The 18,785-nt window shown below is 42.2% G+C and overlaps 1 protein-coding gene across 1 annotated transcript; it reads left to right on the top strand.

Moving 5' to 3' along the window:
* The first annotated feature begins 435 nt into the window (after positions 1–435).
* Positions 436–17,182, top strand: LOC120797051 (transmembrane protein 151B). The gene is made up of 6 exons (XM_040140301.1): positions 436–939; positions 10,655–10,993; positions 11,887–12,021; positions 12,393–12,532; positions 12,640–12,679; positions 14,564–17,182. The coding sequence occupies exons 1-6, from the start codon at positions 871–873 to the stop codon at positions 15,788–15,790; spliced, it is 1,950 nt and encodes a 649-aa protein (XP_039996235.1). The 5' UTR covers positions 436–870; the 3' UTR covers positions 15,791–17,182.
* Positions 17,183–18,785: the final 1,603 nt, after the last annotated feature.

Genomic DNA, 18,785 nt, shown 5'->3' with positions numbered 1-18,785 from the left:
GTGTGTGTGTGAGTGTTTTCTTAAGGCATCTTGATAAATCCTGGAGCCATATTAATTCGGCTAATTTGGCAGGATGTGGATGCCTGCCCCTGAGTGTGTGTTACTGTCCTTCTCTACATGGGAGACTCGCGGTTGTGTGTGTGTGTGTGTGTGTGTGTGTGTGTGTGTGTGTGTGTGCTCAGGTGAATAGATGGGGGTGGGGAAGTTGGTACATGACGTCAACGGAGACCCAACGCAAGGTGCAACCATGACCAAACAAAGCCAAATGATGTTAGTCAACCTCGCTGTCATTATCGTAATTCGACGCTTCGTATTTATCCCCCACGTTGCTCGCGTAAAACCTAACAGGCGTCTTGCGCCCACGCGCGTCCTCCTGCATTTGTGCAGCTGCAGCTGGTGGAATCCTTGGCTGTGGTTGGCTCTCCTGCGCTGTCGGCTCGCGCGCGCGCGCGCGCACGTGCGCACGTGTACATACGCGCGCTCGTAGCCCCAGCATCACGAGAGGCAGCGACGACAGCGAAAACGGTCAGGGAAGGAGGGCGAAGGGGCTTTGACTTTGGGTGCTTAGTCACATTTTGCTCCGACCAGTGAGGCGAGGGATGGAGCGTGTAGATGAGGAGCAGTGAGCGGGTCAGCGGGAGAAGAGACGCGGAGGGGGCAAGGGGGAACCGCTAAAGCCGGAGTAGATGATGCTTATTTGCTGCAGGCCCCGACATTGTGAAACTGGATACCGACTTGCGGCGGATGGGGTGACCGAGCTCGCTGCTCCGCCGGGGTGGTCCCTGCCTTCGGACGGTACCGGGGTGGGAGCCGCCTGGTTCTAAGGAAGGAAGGAAGGAAGGAAGGAAGGAAGGAGTGGCAAGAGGGAAAATGCAGACGGAGGAGGAGACGGCAGCCGCAGAAGAGCCCATTTTGGAGGAAGGGTCAGGACGAGAGCAGGTAAGGAAGGACATTTAAAAGAAAATATTTTTCCGTGTCCCTTTACGAGTACGTGGTTGTTTATGCGTGCATTGAAAGGATCTAGTTATCGTAAAGTTATACATGTATTTCCCCCTTCAAGAACCGCCTTCTGTTTTAATGTCATTGCTGGTCGTCCCCAAACAACCCGTGATTTCTACATCACACACTACATACTGTAGACTATGTCGACTCTTGGTCTTTCGTTTACAAAACAGTGCTTTGCTGTGGTTAACGTGAGGAAGTCACGTTTTCCTCTCAAGTCCTTCGTGGCTTGTTCAAGAGCAAGGACACGAAACAGGACCTTGGCTTGAATATGAATGGAGATGAGGCTGTGGTTAAGGTAAACAGGAAGGCGAGGGAACTCTTAAGTGCCTGACTAGAAATAAAGCCCCAGTATTGATGTGCTATGTCTGGCAACGCCGTGGGATGTGTTGCACTTGGGAGACATGGTTCGGTTTATAGTAGAGTATGTCCATCTGCCAGCTGTCACCACCGAATTACACCAGAGGGTGACATCACAGCTTAGCCACACACCCACCTTTCTGCCAGAATCAAAAGTGTCACATACTGTGAATGGTGAGATCACAGTATAACACCTCCAACCAGTGTGGTTATTTATTCCTACCAGTGTTTAACGGGGAATTGCCACATATGATAGTAGGATATATAACCAGCAGTGTGATTTAGTCTACAGTATGTTTACCAGCCTAATATACCAACCTCGCCAGCATTTATCACTGGCCTTTTACACATGTCCCCAACAATACATTTAGTCTACCTCCTGTGAAGTCCTTCTCCTGTTCCTGAACAATTATACCGGAAGACTTTGCACGAGTAACAATTGGGAAATGGCATCTTGTTTAAAGGGTCATGTTTACGCAAAGTGTGGAGCCTTGAATACAACTAGAGTTTCCAGTACACCACCCTGCTGCCCCACTGCCTCGCTCAGACACATGTCTTTAGCAAGGAACCTCTTCCTCCTAAGTAGTCCGTCGCCTCCCCTACTATCTCTACTCTACCTTGGTGAGCAGCGTGATTTATTTGAACATCACGTTTATAACAAAAACCAAGATAAATAGAGTATGTTATGTATGACAAAACATTATGTAGGTCAGTTGCCAGGAAAAAAAACATGACCACAGATAAGTAAGGATGCAGGTATGCTGTTTTCTCACCACCAAAAACAGTTGCAGTAAGATGATGGTTCGTACCCTTAAAGGAAGAGCAAGACTTTTGTATGCATGTGATGTATTGGAAGAAAAGAAGGTGGCTTTACTACAAAGGAGGACATTCATTTCTACACCAGTGGAGTTTACTTAGTTAGTTTGACATATGCCACAATTACAAATTATCCACAGAGAGCAGTTGGTGTATTTACTGCATGGAGTTGGGTGCAGTTACGCCGAAAGGTGGGGTGTGTTGTGACATACGAACCAGTGGTAATGTGCTGGTGTCTTTCACTGGTCAAGTGGGACAGCATTGGGTACTTGCTTTACAGGCTAGGATCTCGGTCACACCTTCACATCTTTGAGATGTCAGCTTCAGGGCTGCAACTAACTACTGTGTTATTTTCATTGTCAGTCCATCAGATTGTTCTTTTGATTATTTGATGTATTTTTTTTTTTTGCCTGTGAAATGTCACAAAATAGTGAAAAATGCCCATAGCAATTTCCGTGAGCCACAAAAAGCAGCAAGACATTTGAAAATCTGTGAATCCTGGACATTTAAATCTGACAGCCATTAATTCTCAGTTGATTGAATAGTCAATTGCTCAACTAATCATTTTAGCTCTAAGGAGCTTTAAATGTTCTCCAACTACTTTTTACAATGTAAGACTGGTCTAACCAAGATGTGGCTAATAAAACTACCAACAAGAGACGGAAATAAGCGTTAGGTACTTGGCTGGTGGTAAATTTAAAGCCTTAGGCACATAATATGTAGAGTCTCTGAGCCTGTTAAATGATGCCTTTCACTTTATTCCACCACTCTCCTTTGTGTTTATCCATGCCTACCGTGCAGACAGTGCAATGAATTCAGTCTGCATCTGTTCTCTACCTCCATCACTCTCTCACCTTCCCCCTTTGTTTTCCTTCCTGTTTTATATTTGTCTGTCATGGAGTATACAGCATCATCCCCCCCATCTCTCTCTACTTGACTCTCAAGCATTTGCAGACTCATATTTCGCTTAACTTTATTTACTCTCTGCGTCACATGGGTATGCCTGTACACTCACACAAGCATTATTTCGAATGCAGTAGAGCTACGTGACTGATATTAAAATCTCAGTTTTGATTCTAAGGTACCTCCATGCAATTTAATTTTACATGACAGTGGTTCCGCCATATTTCCATTACGGGGAAGTCTGTTGCATCAAACCGAGCGATTCTAACATTTCCAGAAGTTTCATTAAAAGATGACAGGACTGAGCTGCACCAAATGACAAACTGTGCCCTTGCAGAGGGAGGAAAAAGACAAATCGTGCTGGTGAGAGAGAAAGCCATGCACTCATGGCTTTCTCTCTGGTAGAAGTAAAGTTAAAGTAAAAATAACAATAATTTAATTGGATTTATCAACTCTAAGAAAAAAATAGTAAATTGCCAGAATGATCCTTTAAAGACGATGATAGTCAAAAGCACATACAGTGCTTTGCTAGTGATTTTACCTTTGTTGGCGCAACTCAGGGTTAGACGAAATCTATGCAGCTCTCAACTGGCTAACAGTATAACAAATATTACAGCTGCAGACAACAGAAAAATCCCTGCCACTCGACCACACAAACATCTGTAACAGGAGTCCTTTACAGTATCTCATCACACACACCAGGCAAAAAAGGTTTCATAAAGAAATGTTGACAGAAAATATTTTTCTAGAGAACTGTGGAACCCTAAAATGAAGCCCTGCACACTGTACACAAAAGTGAACATTGACACTTTTAATGGGGAAAGGCCAGCAGATGCAGGCTGCAATAAAAAATGATAACAGCACCCAACAGCAGCCTGGCTAGCATCATGAGAATTAGAGAATTTGCTTCATAAGATAAATAAGACTACAGTTGCTGAACTGGAGAAGACATAGAACATTACAGAACGGTGTGGGAAACACTGCTTTCCTGGGGATAATATGTTCATGTACCATTCAAAGCTAAAACACTTGATCTAAAATCAATAAGAACCGAGTTTGTGCCTGTTATAAATCTTTTTCTGTGCTGGCTTTAAAACACAAATGCACAATCATTCCTCTTTGTACATGTTATTCCACAGAGGTCTAATTGGACAGCAGATATTTGACGAGTGCTGATATTCAGTGTAAACGGCCCTTGGAAGCTGCTGTAACTGTGTTTCTCCACTTCACAGGTGTTCTGAATTAATTGTTGATTCCATTAAATTTAACCTTTATTTCCGCCTGCTTCTAATATGGTAACAGGTTGCACCATTGCTCCAGTGTCAAACGGATTCTTCCCTGAAAGTAACATTTAACATAAAAATGAGATTTGGTGTATTTTTTATTAAATTTAACTACTCATCCTAGCTCTTAGTATGCATGTGACTTTTTCCTCGCTCCTATGGTATTGCTTTTATCATGAGACGTAAATGAGAAACAGAAACTGACTTAACAGTGAGACTTTTTTGCCATATATCGGCCAAACAATGACTGTCAGAAATTACTGATCATACAGACCGGCAGCATAATAATGGATTACTGTATGCTACAGGGGTTCTATGAATGTTTTGGTACATTATGCCACTGTGAAAACTTTTCATCATCGGTATCTACGGTTTTGAAACTGATATGAATTCAAGCTGGCATGTAGGCTGACTGCTGCTTGCAATGATACATCATTTATTAACATGAGACATGCACCTAACCTGCTGAAAATTGCCATTGGTGGGTAATTACTCTCCATTGAACACACTTGAAAACAAATTATTTGTAATAGAGGAATGATGTTTTTTTGTTTTTTTTTTGTTTTTGTTTTTTTACCATAGTGAGCATATGATTACACATTATGTTTCCCGAACTCATCGAGTGCCAATGATGAATTTGTTTTTCCAGCAGAGGTAGTAGAAACCTGACATCCTAAATGACTCTGTGTAATTGTGTTGAAATGACACATCATTTTTAACAGTGTACTGCAGGCATCAACAGCACATTTCCTTTCCTTGCTTCCTCACTTCATTTGCCACCCACATGCTAGCATTGCTAATTATAGCTGCTCCAGTCACACCTTACCAGCTGAATCAGTACGAGGAGAGGCACTGAGGGAGAGGGAGAGAAATACATGTTTTCTACTAGATCCCTTAATTCAAGGAGGGATTTGTAAAAAAATCCCTCAGCCCAGTGCACAAATGTAGAATGTTTTCGAACTTCAAAAGTGTTTATGCGTAAGAAAGATGGGACGGAGGGTAAAATATTCAAGTTCCTGATATACTTATGTTAGATGCCTATGTCGTTATGAAACGTCTATGTACCACAAGTCTACAATACACATAAAGTTTCCTTTTGTTTGTGCGGATGGATGAGAAGGTAATCCATGTCATTTATTTATGTATTCATTCACTCAAAATGTAATGTGATCCAATACAAAACCTTAAACATTAAACTTTACATTGTCTTCACTGTCTCAAAAAACCCCAAGTCACATTATTAGTTTCACACAGGTAGTACTGTAGAGAAAATAAAAGCCTAGCTAGTTCAACTATTGAAGTATGATGTTGACCCTAAGTGAAATATTGAGGAGATTCAAGTTTCACCCATGCACACAGAAATACAAAGAGCCAGTATCTAAAAGTAAGTGGCAGAATTGCAGAGTAACAGCACCATAATACAGCAAATACTACAAGACCGGATTATAGAACAATGATTGCATCCAGAGACATTTACAGGCTGAAGCAAATCCAATTAATGAAAAAGCTCCACAAGTCAAAAAAAATTGTAGCGTCAGGAGAGACGGGGAATAACTACAGCATGCACAGGATCCTCAAAATCCAAGCGGAGAAGTGCTTGGATTTGGATGAAGGGCTTCTTTGAAAACAATGAGACTTGTTCAAAAAACAGCCTGTGGTCAAGGATTCATCTTGACTATGTGGGCTCTTCTTCAGACAAATCTCTCAAGTGACTGTGGATGCTAGGGAATATATATAGAATGCAAAGACAATATGTCAAAGTATTGGCATTTTCAACCCAGTGTCAGTTAATATGTTTCATGAAAACAGAGGCAGTGAATTTAAGTCATTAATGAAACAGAATTTGTTATGTAAGAATTGCCCTGTATCAGCCCTCTTCAAGGAGGGCTAATACAGTATGAAAAAAATGAAAGCTGACACCCTCCAGACTAGGCTATATAGATTTCTTTCATAATGATGTCAAGGAGACTGAGATTTCATTTTGATCTGCTCCTGCCTGACACAGGAGCCAAGGCTCATCAGGGGCAGCTGAAACAGAGAGAGGATCATGACCCAACCAAAAAGCTGCAGAGTTTTGCACCAGGTGGTGTTGTGTATTAAATGAAGATATTTAAGTGGGCAAAGGAGGCGTAGGTGGAAGCTTTCTTTATTTCTGACTCGCATTATTTTGGCAAAGTAGGGATTCTGTCTCATGCCTCAAGCAGCTCAAACTCTTGTTTACTTAACCATTTGATTTTGCTGCATGTGTGCATCGTGTGGCTCTGTATAGGCTCATTTGCTTATTAGTTGTCGCACTGCTCCAAAACCGAGTGAGTGGAGCAGCTCCAGGCTCTGTCTTTTTTTTTATTTTAGCAGTCTGGTCTTTACCTATGGGAAAGAGATCTGCTCCTGCTGACAAATACTGATTGGCATAAGTGTATACAGGTATTATTTGACTCCTGTCTTGCCCATGATTTCCTCCTCACTGGGCACACCAGCTGCAGAGCCTTAATGAAAATGTCGGCCGAGACCCATGCAGGTTCTTTTTTTTTTTTTTTTTTTTTTAATTGCTAGAATATTCTCTTCTTTTGGCAACATTAATCTGCAGAAGGTAAGAGGAAAAGGGCAGGAGAAGGACGAGAAGGATGGATTTTGACAGTGGACATCCCTGGAGAGAGGTGCAATCTGTCACCGCTGCCATCTCTTTAGTCTCTCTCCATCTCTCTCTCTCTCTCTCTCATTTTGCTTCCTTTCATACTCGAATTCATGAAAAGTTCATGACCGTTTCTCTGTCTCTCTCACGCTCCTCATCCCCTCTCTCCCGCTCTCCCTCTCTACACTACACTTTTAGCTCAATCAATCCACTTAGAGACAGACTTTCAGAGAGGATGTAACAGAGGAGACATGGGGGTGAGGAGGAAGGGGAGGAGAGGCTGAGGTTGGGATGGGAGAGTAAAAGCTTAGGATGTAGGAGGGAAGATTGGGGGAAGGAGAAAAAAGATTATGTAAGGAAAGGAAGGGGGATGTGGAGAAAAAATGAAAAAAATTAGGTCTCTATCATACCATTGATAATTTTCATGTATCCAACCTATTTTTAGATGCCCTAGTGTGCTGTTTTTGTGTTGGTGCCATTCACTCTGCCTTTCACTACTTGCCCTTGACGTACAGTAGTAGAAAACAGGAAAGTGTGTGTGTGTGTGTGTGTGTGTGTGTGTGTGTGTGTGTGTGTGTTGCAGCCATCCAAATATGGTAGCGGATAGCAAATTACGATAGCACTGTGCTGGATAGAGAGACAATGAAGGAGATGTGTTCGTATGAGCGAGAGAGGAAGAGAAGGAAGGAGTGAGAGAGAGAGTGAGAGGGGCACGTGTTAGATAGATGGAGGGAGCGATGTGCTGACAGGACAGGCAGACTTCGCAGAGAGGAGGAGAGGACACTCGTGTCATCCCATCTTTTTTTTTTTTTCGTCATTTGCTTTGTTGCACTTCACCGTATACTAACACCACTGAGAGGGCACACGCAAGTACAGACACATAAATAAACACTGCTTACCCACATGTAATCCTGCATGAAACAGTACAGGTGTGTGCGGTTTCCCTCTCTCTTTATGCCCCCCCCCCTCTCATTACACACACATACATTGCAGCAGCAGTGATACGTTGCTGATGTTGGAGTGGAGTCAGTTAGCTAAAGAACAGTCTAGAAGCATCATTCTCTTCTAAATTATTCACATACTCTCTGCTGGCTGCAGTGCAATGCTGGGAACGTGCATGGTGCTGTGTGCATGGATGGAGAGAGATTGTGAGAGAGAGAAGAAGGGCTGTGTCAAAGTGTGCACTTAGAGAGAAGCGTAATCTGTGTGTGTGTCTGTGTGTGTGTGTGTGTGTTTGTGCGTATTGTGGGTATTGGGTGTTGTAATGCATTCCTTTGGTCAAGACCTCAGCCTACATGCTTGGTCTGAAATATGACACTGTTTACCAAACAGGAAGATTATGATTAGTAATAACTCACCAGGGGGTCACCAGGTAAAATGTGCTTCCTTGACAAACATTTCCTATTACCACCATAGCTGCATTGTCAGACCTGATTAAATATTAACATTGCGAAGAATACTGTATTATTTTTTTATAGTCTTGACTGTCAACATGAGAACGTAGAAATTGGTCAAATCTTCTGGCTAAGCTTAAAATGTGTTAAAACAACTTGTCATACATGTTACAAGCTTTATAGCTTTGGGTTAAGTCGTAATAAAATCAAAAGATCAGGACTAACTGTAAAATTATTGCATAAAGAGCTTAAAACAGAACTCTAATAGGATTGAAAATGTAAAAAAATAAAACAAAAAATGAAATAACCAACAGCAAAAACCATGTTAATATGTTTCTTGAATCTGAAATAACCTGGACCCAAGTTTTGCACAAAGCACTAGGGCATAATAGCATAAATGCACAGTAGTTTTTGACTTGCTGAGAATAGAGGCAAACTGGTTCTGACTCAAAATACATTAAGAATACTCCAGTGATTTAGTACTTTCATAATGTTGGGGGACTTGCAAGAGACAGAATAACCAGACTAGCTCAGAACCTGGTCTGTGGCTGGATCGCCCTTTATCTGTTTGCTTCTCTCCTACTCTCTCTGCTCACATATGCAGTAATTTGATACAGCCAAATTCCTAATAAAGCTGTTCTTATTTACATGTTTTTCTGTTTCTGTTGTCAGACAGACGGAACAAGTATGAAATATTGACTGAAACCCAGCCCATTAAGACTACGTGGCTTCAACTGAAGCCATTTCCAAGCTGCTGCTCTGCACAGCTAAAATCCTGATTTTTATAACTGCAACGTCGTCTGACAAAATCACCACACAAGTACATTAAAGACAATGGCTGTGCTGTGATTTCAGCTATATTTAGTTGTAAAATGATCACTCAGAGAAAGTTAGAAGCTCAATTAATGTCTGTGTCAGCTGCCATGCGGTCAGTTGAATGAGAGGCATAGGGAGGTGCGCCTGCGGAGGGAAAGCCAAACCTCGCGCTCGCAGGGCAATACTGGTGACTCTTCTACGGAAAGTAGCTAAAGTCCGTCAAAAAAGTCGCTAGATTTGTCACTAAGTGCCTTTGTGAAGACGCGCTAAACTCGCTAAAGGGGTGTGAAAAGTCGGTAAAAATAACAACAAAGGCACTAAATTGGCAACACTGCCTGTAAACGAGCCCCTGATGACACCAGTTCATTTTGAAAGAGCAACGTGCAATGGGGAAACTCCAACACTTGGCTGGCCGACCAATGGCGTAAGGTCAGCACTCAGTCTCGCCGCATTCGACTGACCAATGGTGTAACTTTATCACTCATTCAGTCAGTCACTCAGTCAGTTAGTCAGTCCGTCATGGACATTCCTGTTTATAGGGCTGGCCTTGCTGTTGCAGTCCATCCAAAAAGTCCGATCATAATCGACGCAGCAGAGGTCAAGATAGCCTGACTTTTATTAGTAGGGGTCAAGCTCCAAAAATCAAAACTCAATTTTATTTTTAGGTGTGCTGTATTCACAGGATCACAGAACAGGAGTAACAGGAAAACATCGTGATATTCCATTTTGGGACCATTTTCTCATTATTCCAAGATTCTTATACCCACTGCTAGCCGTGTAGTCATATCATTTAAATACCCTAAAATATATGCTTTTACTGTCTGAAGCATTTAAACAATGTATAAATCCTTGTAATTTAGCTGAACGGATTATATTTGTGTCAATATAAGTTGGTAAAATGGCTCCTAAGCCATTAGTATCAAAAACTGTTTGTTGATACTTCTGTAGTTCTTTTAGCTCTGTGGGATACATTGTAGCTGGCAGCATTTCTAAATATTTTAGACTAGGGTTTACAACTGGGAGGCTGCTGTGAACAGTTTTCCAACGCAGCTGCTTGCAATTGCGGTCTGAACGACATGAAGTTAGAGTAGACACTAAACACCTGTATCTTTCAAACTCCATGTCCCCTGGTTTGTATCGCAGGCTTTCTCTCTTGTAATCTCTAAGCTGAAACCAAGTAATTATCTCAAAATTGACAAAGCTCCTCCAGAGCCACAGAACAAGTTTTACAACTATATTTACGGACTCTGTAGTAATTACATGACTAGTAAATTGACTGACTTACATTTGGTTGAGTGCCCCTTTTTTTTAATCATTTAAAATGTCTCATTGATAGTATATTTATATATTTTTAATGCAGAAAAATAACAAGCACAAACGTTTGGGCTAGTGCCCTCTTCAGTGAGCTTTCAGCAGCATCTCAGCATCTAATATCTCTGTCCCCACAGCAACAGCCAGTCCAACAGTCTCTGGCCTCCTCCCTTTGTCGGGAGTCCCATTGGAAGTGCCTCCTCCTGACCCTCCTCATGTACGGTTGCTTTGCCACACTCGCCTGGTGCGCCCTCTGTCGAGTACCCGTTCTCGGCTCCTCCTCCATACCTCTTGATGCTGACGATGATGCCACCTCAGCGGCCTACTATAACGACATCCTGCACTTGGAGAGTCCGTGCTCTAGTGGCTATGTCTATATCCCTCTGGCCTTCCTGGCCATGCTTTATGTGGTTTACCTGGTGGAATGTTGGCACTGCTTCTCCAAGACGGCCATGTTGGCTCATGCTGAATTCCAGGTAACTGTCAAAACCAGTTTTTTCATTGAATTTAGCATTGAGCTTGGTGGCCCGATAGCTTGAAAAAACACCTAAACCCAACGCCCAACAGACAGAGGAGTCTACTGCTGCAATAGGAGTCAAGCAATAGGTCTATGACCTTGAGCAAGACACTATCTTTTTACTCATTGAATCTTGTTCAGTATGATAGTATCACCAGAGGGCCAAAAAAAATTAGAGGATAAGTAAATAAAATGATGCTGTACAGGATACAGGATAATTGTAACCCTAAACAGTCATAATTTTCATGCAGTAAAGTCAGAAATTTTCACATTTCATGAGGAGAGAACACTGTTTTACTCTAAATTTCCTACTTGAGTGTAGGGAAAAATGATACTTGCCCACTCATGGAAATAAGGTAACCAGGGGGCATCAGTATATCTTTTGTCTATTCTGGTCTGCTATGTCTATTAGCAGGAATTCCCGGAGCGCATTGCTCCAGGAGAACAGTGCCTCAGTACTGTTCATCTTCCACTGCCAAAAAAAAAACATTTTTTATGTCAGTCCAGACTGTCAGGGGCACATATCCTGACAGCCATAAATAGAGAGTAAAAAACAAATCATAATACCATAAACCAAGCTTGGCAGGGCCTGTTTTGCACCAGATTGCACAGATTTAACTGTGCAAACAACAGGAACTTAATTGTTTGTTTCTGCTTGCACTGCCATTGCAAATGTGTCTATATTTTAGATTGTTCATCCTCATTTTTAACAGGTTTGTTTGGAAGGAAATCTTTACAGAATATATGTTTTTCAAATAATCTAAATCAGCCGTAAAAAGTATGCCACATACTGGTATTATTTAACGTTTGGCAATTAATTGATTGAATTATTCGTTTATTCTTTGACACCAGGAAGTGTATGAGCGTGTGCAGAGACTTCAGCAGGCCACACCCTGTATTTGGTGGAAGGCCATTAGCTATCACTACGTGAGGAGAACAAGACAGGTGACAAGATACCGCAACGGAGACGCATACACGACCACACAGGTGAGGGGGACTCTGCTGCCAACACACACGCTAATACTTTCTCTCACACTCACTCTTTTCTTTTTATATTAATAGCTACACAGTACACCTTTGAGTTAGAATTTTGAAAACCATTATAATAACTGCCATGCAAATCTTAATTTCTCCTATGGTGAAATATTGCAGGGCTCTGTGCAGTAATAAAACATTATTCTATGTAGTAACGATGCTTTATTGCTGCTGAAACATGTACGGAGTTTAAAATGTCTTCCCATTAACTTGATTCTTCCTTTCTCCAACTTCCCATCTGTTCTCCTTCTCTTTCTCCCTCTTCCTCTTCCTCTTCATCACTCCCTTACCCTCCATCTATGCCCTGGTCCCTCGTTCCTCAGGTCTACCATGAGCGGGTGAACACTCATGCCTCCAGTTCAGAGTTTGACTACGCCCGTTATGGTGTCAAAGACGTATCAAAGGAGCTGCTGGACCTGCAACTGCACCCTGCTGTTCGCCTCCGCTTCACCAAGTGTTTCAGGTTGGACACCCACCACAACTGATCATAACACATGTTGGGGAAATTGGTCTTCAGGTTATTATTTTGGGGGATAAACAAGTAATTAACTGAATTTTTGTGTTCTTTAGCTTCTCCAGTGCACGTGCTGAAGCTGCCTACCTCACCCAGGTAATATGTGGTAAAAAAACAAACAAACATCATATTTAATATAGTTAGTTCTACTCTATTTTTATGAGAGCTGCAACAAGTTATTATTTTTATTTTATCAAAGTAACCAGTTGTTTATTTTCCCTATAAAACTTGATAACATATGAACAAATGCTGGACCCAAGTTTTCATAGCTCAAGGAGTGACCATTCACTAAACTCATCTCCACCTTATAATAAGAGTCTTCATTTCTAGAGCACTTTTCTAAACCCTCGTTACAAAGGGCTTCACGTGAAACAACAACTTAACAGCAAACAGGTCATAAAAACAAGTTCTGATAGAGTAATAATTAAATAAAACAAATAAAACCAATTCCAGTGTTGCCACTAAAAGAGCAGTCAATAAAAATCAAGTAGAATCCGGAAAAGCTCTTTGATAAAAGTATGTTTTAAGAAGCAATTTAAGATTCAAGAGGTCGCATGTTCTGCTGGCCTTATTTCCAGGCAGCTCATTCCATAGTTTTGGGGCTCCGACACCGTATGCCCTGTCACCTCTAGTTTTCAGCTGCGCCTCAGAAACAGATAAGACTGCTGCACTAAGAGGAACTCTTAGTCGCTCGTATGCGACTAAGAGTTCAGATATATAGCAAGGACGGAGGCCAAGAATTGCCTTAGTAGTCAACAGTAAGATCTTAAAATCAGTTCTAAAACATACTGGGAGACAGCGCCAGGAGGCTAAAACAGGATGTGGTCACTTCTTTTGGATCTTGTTGAAAGGCTGGAAGCTGAGTTCTGTACAGTCTGGAGCCGATTAACAGATTTTTAGTAGAGGCAGGTGAAGAGGCTGTTGCAATAGTCGAGGTGTGAGGAGATAAAGGCATGTAGAATGTCCTCTGTGTCTTTGAAAGATAAAATATGGCATATTTTGAAAATATTTCTGAGAACATAAAAACAAGACCGCACAAGTTTTGTAGTTTGCTGCTCAAAACTTAAGTTTTTACTGCTGCTACATATTTTAAGCTTTCCAATCACTGCACATATGCCGTGTACAGTGGTAACAGTGTCAGATTTACAACTTGAAATTCTTAGTCATTTTTTAAACAGTGGGTTCTTGAGTTTTCATTTCTATCCAGAAATCATAAATTGGCTGACCTTTTAATGTTTACAGCTGACTACATTTTATGAGAGCCCTGTAAGAAAGGCCTTAAATATGCGCTTGACGGCTGCATACATGCTACTGTGCTAAAAGACTAAAGCCAAAGCTGTATGTTCCAGGCAAAAAGTCAGCATCCTCACCAGCTGATAATCCATGTAGAAGACAGGAAATAAAGAAACGGCATTGTTCTTGCTATCGTGGTTCATTTGGGAAGTAAAACACAGCGGATGTGACCAGCAAACAAGTCTTTCGTTAAATATGTGCTCCTTGGCCTTGGAAGTAATGCTTTGTTACTATTGGATGTATAAGCTAGTTAGCCAGATATGCTAATGATTGCAGTTTACCTTAGAGCAGAAGAAGGCATTGTTTAATCCATTCCTTACACTTTTAATCTTGTATTTTTGGTTTCAGATATGCTATAAAAAAAGACACAGCACTCCACCCTCTTCAAATGCTATCTCTCTTACTGCAGCCCCATGCATACCGCGTCAACATGCGGAGAAATGCCAGGCTTGACAGGCCTGCTGTACATAGTTACGCTTGCTAAACTAAAATTGCATAACTGTTTGGGGCAGGGTTTAGTGAACAGTTTTGTCCAAAAAGAAATTTGAAAAAAGACTGGAACCTACAAATAACAGCTATTTTCAATAAATTGGTTATGAAAAATTGTTTTCAGTTAATAATCTCAGTTGCTTCCGTGCTAATTCTTACATAGCTAATGTGTCCTATCCTCTTTTCTGTTATTCCAAGCGAGCGCGCTTCTTTGGGGAAAACGAGGGCCTTGACGACTACATGGAGGCCAGGGAGGGAATGCACTTGAAGAACGTGGATTTCCGTGAACACATCCTGGCATTCCCAGATCCTGCTCATCAGCCGTGGTTTTCTAGGCACAGGGTGTTCTGGCTAGCCTCAGCTTTCCTCCTGTCATGGCCGCTGCGGGTTGTGTCGGAATATCGCACAGCATATGTCCACTACCATGTGGAGAAGCTGTTCGGGGAGGAGGAGGATACTGGCGGAGGAGGAGGGGGTGGAGGAGGACCAGGTGGAGGTGGAAGGGGGGATGGGACTGAAGGTGGGACTGAGAATGGAATCCACCCGGGAGGAATTGGTATTGGAAATGGTCTGAATGGGACGAGCTACAGAGCCATCTCTCGTGTCAACACAGTGGACATGACAGAATTGGAATGGCACATCCGCTGTAACCAACAGATGGTCCCAAGCTACTCTGAAGCCCTCCTTATGGACTTGGACACAAATGGGGGGGCAAACCCCACTGCCTCTACGCCCCTCTCTGGGCCTCCGGGCAACGCTCCAAACCAGATGACCAACACGCCTCCTCTGGCCCTGCCTGTAGTGTTCAACTCAGCTTACCTCCTCCAGAGCTGCCCTCGATGCCGAAGGACGACGTCGAGTTCAAGTCTTCCCTCCAGGCTTAGGGCCCCGATGGGAACCACAGCCCTCCTGAACACTACCGTGGCAGGGATCCGGGCCGCAGGGCCAGGAGGTGGGGGTATAGGAGGAAGGTTGGTGCTTAGTCGGAGTGGATTCTCACTAGGGAGGCTGGGAGGAGGGCGCCAGAACAGCCTGTTTCATTCAAGAAGCATGGGGGGAGATCTGGGAGGAAGTAGGGAAGATGGAGGAGGAAGTGTTGGAGGAGGGGGAGGGGGAGGAGGTGTTGGAGGTGGGGGAGGCGGAGGATTCCTTGGGTTAGGTTCAAGACAGGACAATGAGGAGACCAGAGCAGTGCTAGAAGGAGAAGGGGATGACGATGAGGAAGAGGAGGAGGAGGTGAGGAGAACGGAAGACAGGGGAAGAGGAGGCAGAGAGATGGACGAAGAAGCAGACCAAGACAGTGGAGGAGGAGGGCAGGGGAGGGAGGGTGAGAGGGATCGTCCTCCATCCTACCAGGACGCATTCTTCTTTCCTGTCCTCATTATACACGGAGAGGAGAGCTGCCATGCTGGAGACGACATGTGAGAAACAGAAAAATCAACACGTTAAATGAAAGAAAGTATAAACAGAGGCTGAGGGAGATGAACAAACGTGCTGAACAGAAAGAAAAGAGTGGATCAGAGAAAAAGGGGATAAGGGAAAATGAGATTTGATAGACCTGAAGAAATTAAAGAAAGAGGAAAGAGGGAACAAGGGGAGAGAAAAAGAAGTGGAGTGGATAGAGTATGAAGGGAAAAGGGAATGTACTGTAAGAGGAGAGGAGAAACGGAGGAGAAAAGGCGGGCAGGAAACATACTGGTTCAGAGGAAGATGAAAGCTGATAGAGAGTGCAGGAGCAAGATAAGATGGATTCTGAGAAAATGAGTAAAAGCAAGAAAATCCTTGCAGCTGTAGACCTACACAGAAATTGTGAGAGAGAGGGTGACAGATCAGATACTTGGGGAGAATGGAAAGACTGAAAACTTCTCCATTTCCAGATATATCTATGCAAGAATAGGAGTGGGAGGAGGAACAAGTCTAAAGATAGCAACTGAAGAGCAGTGAAGAAACTCCAAACCAGCTGAGCAGTAGTGGGTATTTTTTTCAAAAGAAACAGAAGCAAATGCGTTGCGGCAGACTAAAAATATGGCTCGTTTAAAAATAAAATGTTGAAAAAGTCAGAAGTTACTAAATACGTCAGATGAGGGGGGAAAGAGATGAGATCACAAAGGATTACAAAATGCAATGCAGAGACGTAAAGGGTTAGAAACCACGAAATGCTATCGGCACGATAAATGTAAAAAAAGAGCAAGAGAGGAGAGCAAAAAATGCTGGAGTGCATCAGAGAAACAATAGAAAAAGAGAAGAGGTAGAATACAAAATGAGACACAATACTGGCCATGACATACCAAACCTTAAAAATCCCAAAACAGCATTATCAAAAAGATCAACTCAAGAGGAGGAGAAAACAAAGATACAGGATTTGTCACAGAGACAAAACACTCTCTGAGCAGCAGTTCTGACCATGAATCTAATCAGGAAAACTAAATGACATTTTCTAATAGGTTCCTGTGACAGATGACGTTTTTCTCACATCTTTTAAGATGAACTATACAACTTCACAAAACACCTGACTAGCAACCTTAACAGTTTCAGTGCCATTAAAAGAGGAGAAACACTGATGTCCTCCATGTCTCTTCATGCCATCTTACTTCTCGCTTCGCCATTAGCTTCCCTACCACTCTCTACCCATTACTGATATGGAGCTGATAGAAAAAAATCCATAAAAAGGGGAGTGATTGATTTCTTCATTCCTCTTTTCTTATGCTCCTACCTGCTCTCCATCCATTTTCTCACCTCTTCTGTACTCCCTCTTCTTTCCTCACCCCTCTGTGCATGGAAGACCATAAGTTACAAGTGCAGATGTGTAATTCTCAGCAACTCCTATTGAATTTTTTTTTTTTTTTTTTTCTTAAATTAACTTGCTTGGAGCAACATTTTTATTTTATTTTTTTTAAATTAGCACATGTTGTGTTATAAGTGAAGTTAGAGAGTCTAGTACCAAAATAGATTCACTGCATCTGTCATTAACTTCCCCTCCTCTTTTCCTCCATTACCTTCAGCTCATTCCCTTCCTTTTTTTAAAGTGGTGGACATGTGATACACCTCTCTCTGCTACTGGAGATGCAGAGATCAGATTTCATCTCAGCTTACTCCACATAACACATCTCCTCTACGCTGTGCTCTCTCCTCTTGGATCAGATTTTTTAAACCAGATATGTCCCACTTATATGAATTTTTTGACCTCTCGTTTAAGTCTACATGTTTTGAAAGTAACAGAATGAGGTTTTGAACTAATTCCATGGGTACTTTGATCAGAGGATTTACCCTGTGCTTAAAGGAGGAAAATATGTTGACATAATTGGCCTTTATAGACACTGAATTCAGGCAGGTTGCTAACAAAGGGTGTGATTTTCGTACATGATTAGAGTAAAATGCTGATCACCACCATTTATGCCTGTGTAGTTGTACTACAATTTTAAGCATTTGTACTCGAAGATAGGCAATATGAAGAAAAAATTACAATAAGCAGAAAACCCTCCCCCAGTATCAATACACTATATAACACAGTACGTGTTTAGGCATGAAAAAATCTTTATCTCATTGATGTCCATATTATTGGACTGCATGGGAAGTAAAACTTGAGCGGCCGAGCTCAGCTGGCATTCTCATAATAAATACCTTTTGATTGCTTTTTATTTTTACAGCAGCCAAAAAATAATTGCTGATGACAATTCACAATATTAAAATAAAACCCACAATATGATCACAATGACCAGTAATGCCCAGCCCTTTGATTGTGTCATTCTGCTACCTCCTCCTCTTGAAGAATCATCTGCAAATAAGTAACAATGCTCTCTAAAATATTGCCTCACTATGAAATGTGTAAAAGTTAGCTGGCATAAAGATGCATGTAATGTAATAATAGCTGTTGTGCAAGACCTACTAATAGCTATGTGGCAAATATGGCTGTCATTGCAAAATGCAGTGCCAAAAAGCAGTGATCCATGCTCAGCCAACACAAATTTCGATATTTAAGACGCATCTAGACGAGGGCGCGAAGAAGGATCCATAGGGATTAACCCTCTGTCCTGCTTTCTCAGTGGGTATGTTTTCAGCGAAAATCAGCCCAGTGAGAGGCAGTATGCACAGACAACACAACCATCAGTGCTTTGATGCATATACTTTACAAAGCACACTAAACCCGCTATTAGTTAGATGCACATTTCTTAACCCTCCCTGCTAGTGCCCTTCAAAGGTTATTTCAGTCATTTTGTTGGATGTTGGAAGGGTCTCCCTCCTTCTTTATCTGCTTACTTGGGACATGATACTGAAAAGCACACTGAAGGAATTAAGTTCTGAAATTTGAGCAAAAATGATGCCTCATACACTTCATGAATGATGGAGATAATGGACATGTTAATGAACGCGCACACACAGGCACACGCATATGTAACAGCAAACATCCAGCCTGGATTCA

The sequence above is a fragment of the Xiphias gladius genome, chromosome 12 (assembly GCF_016859285.1).
Source record: "Xiphias gladius isolate SHS-SW01 ecotype Sanya breed wild chromosome 12, ASM1685928v1, whole genome shotgun sequence".
Taxonomy (NCBI): domain Eukaryota; kingdom Metazoa; phylum Chordata; class Actinopteri; order Istiophoriformes; family Xiphiidae; genus Xiphias; species Xiphias gladius.
This window is presented reverse-complemented; position numbering and strand designations above follow the sequence as displayed.

Bases quoted from the DNA above. Each gene is read 5' to 3' on its own strand.
- LOC120797051 (XM_040140301.1), top strand. From the start codon at position 871: ATGCAGACGGAGGAGGAGACGGCAGCCGCAGAAGAGCCCATTTTGGAG. The intron at 940-10,654 runs GTAAGGAAGGAC...CTGTCCCCACAG, and splicing joins AAGGGTCAGGACGAGAGCAG to CAACAGCCAGTCCAACAGTC. The intron at 12,022-12,392 runs GTGAGGGGGACT...CTCGTTCCTCAG, and splicing joins ACGCATACACGACCACACAG to GTCTACCATGAGCGGGTGAA.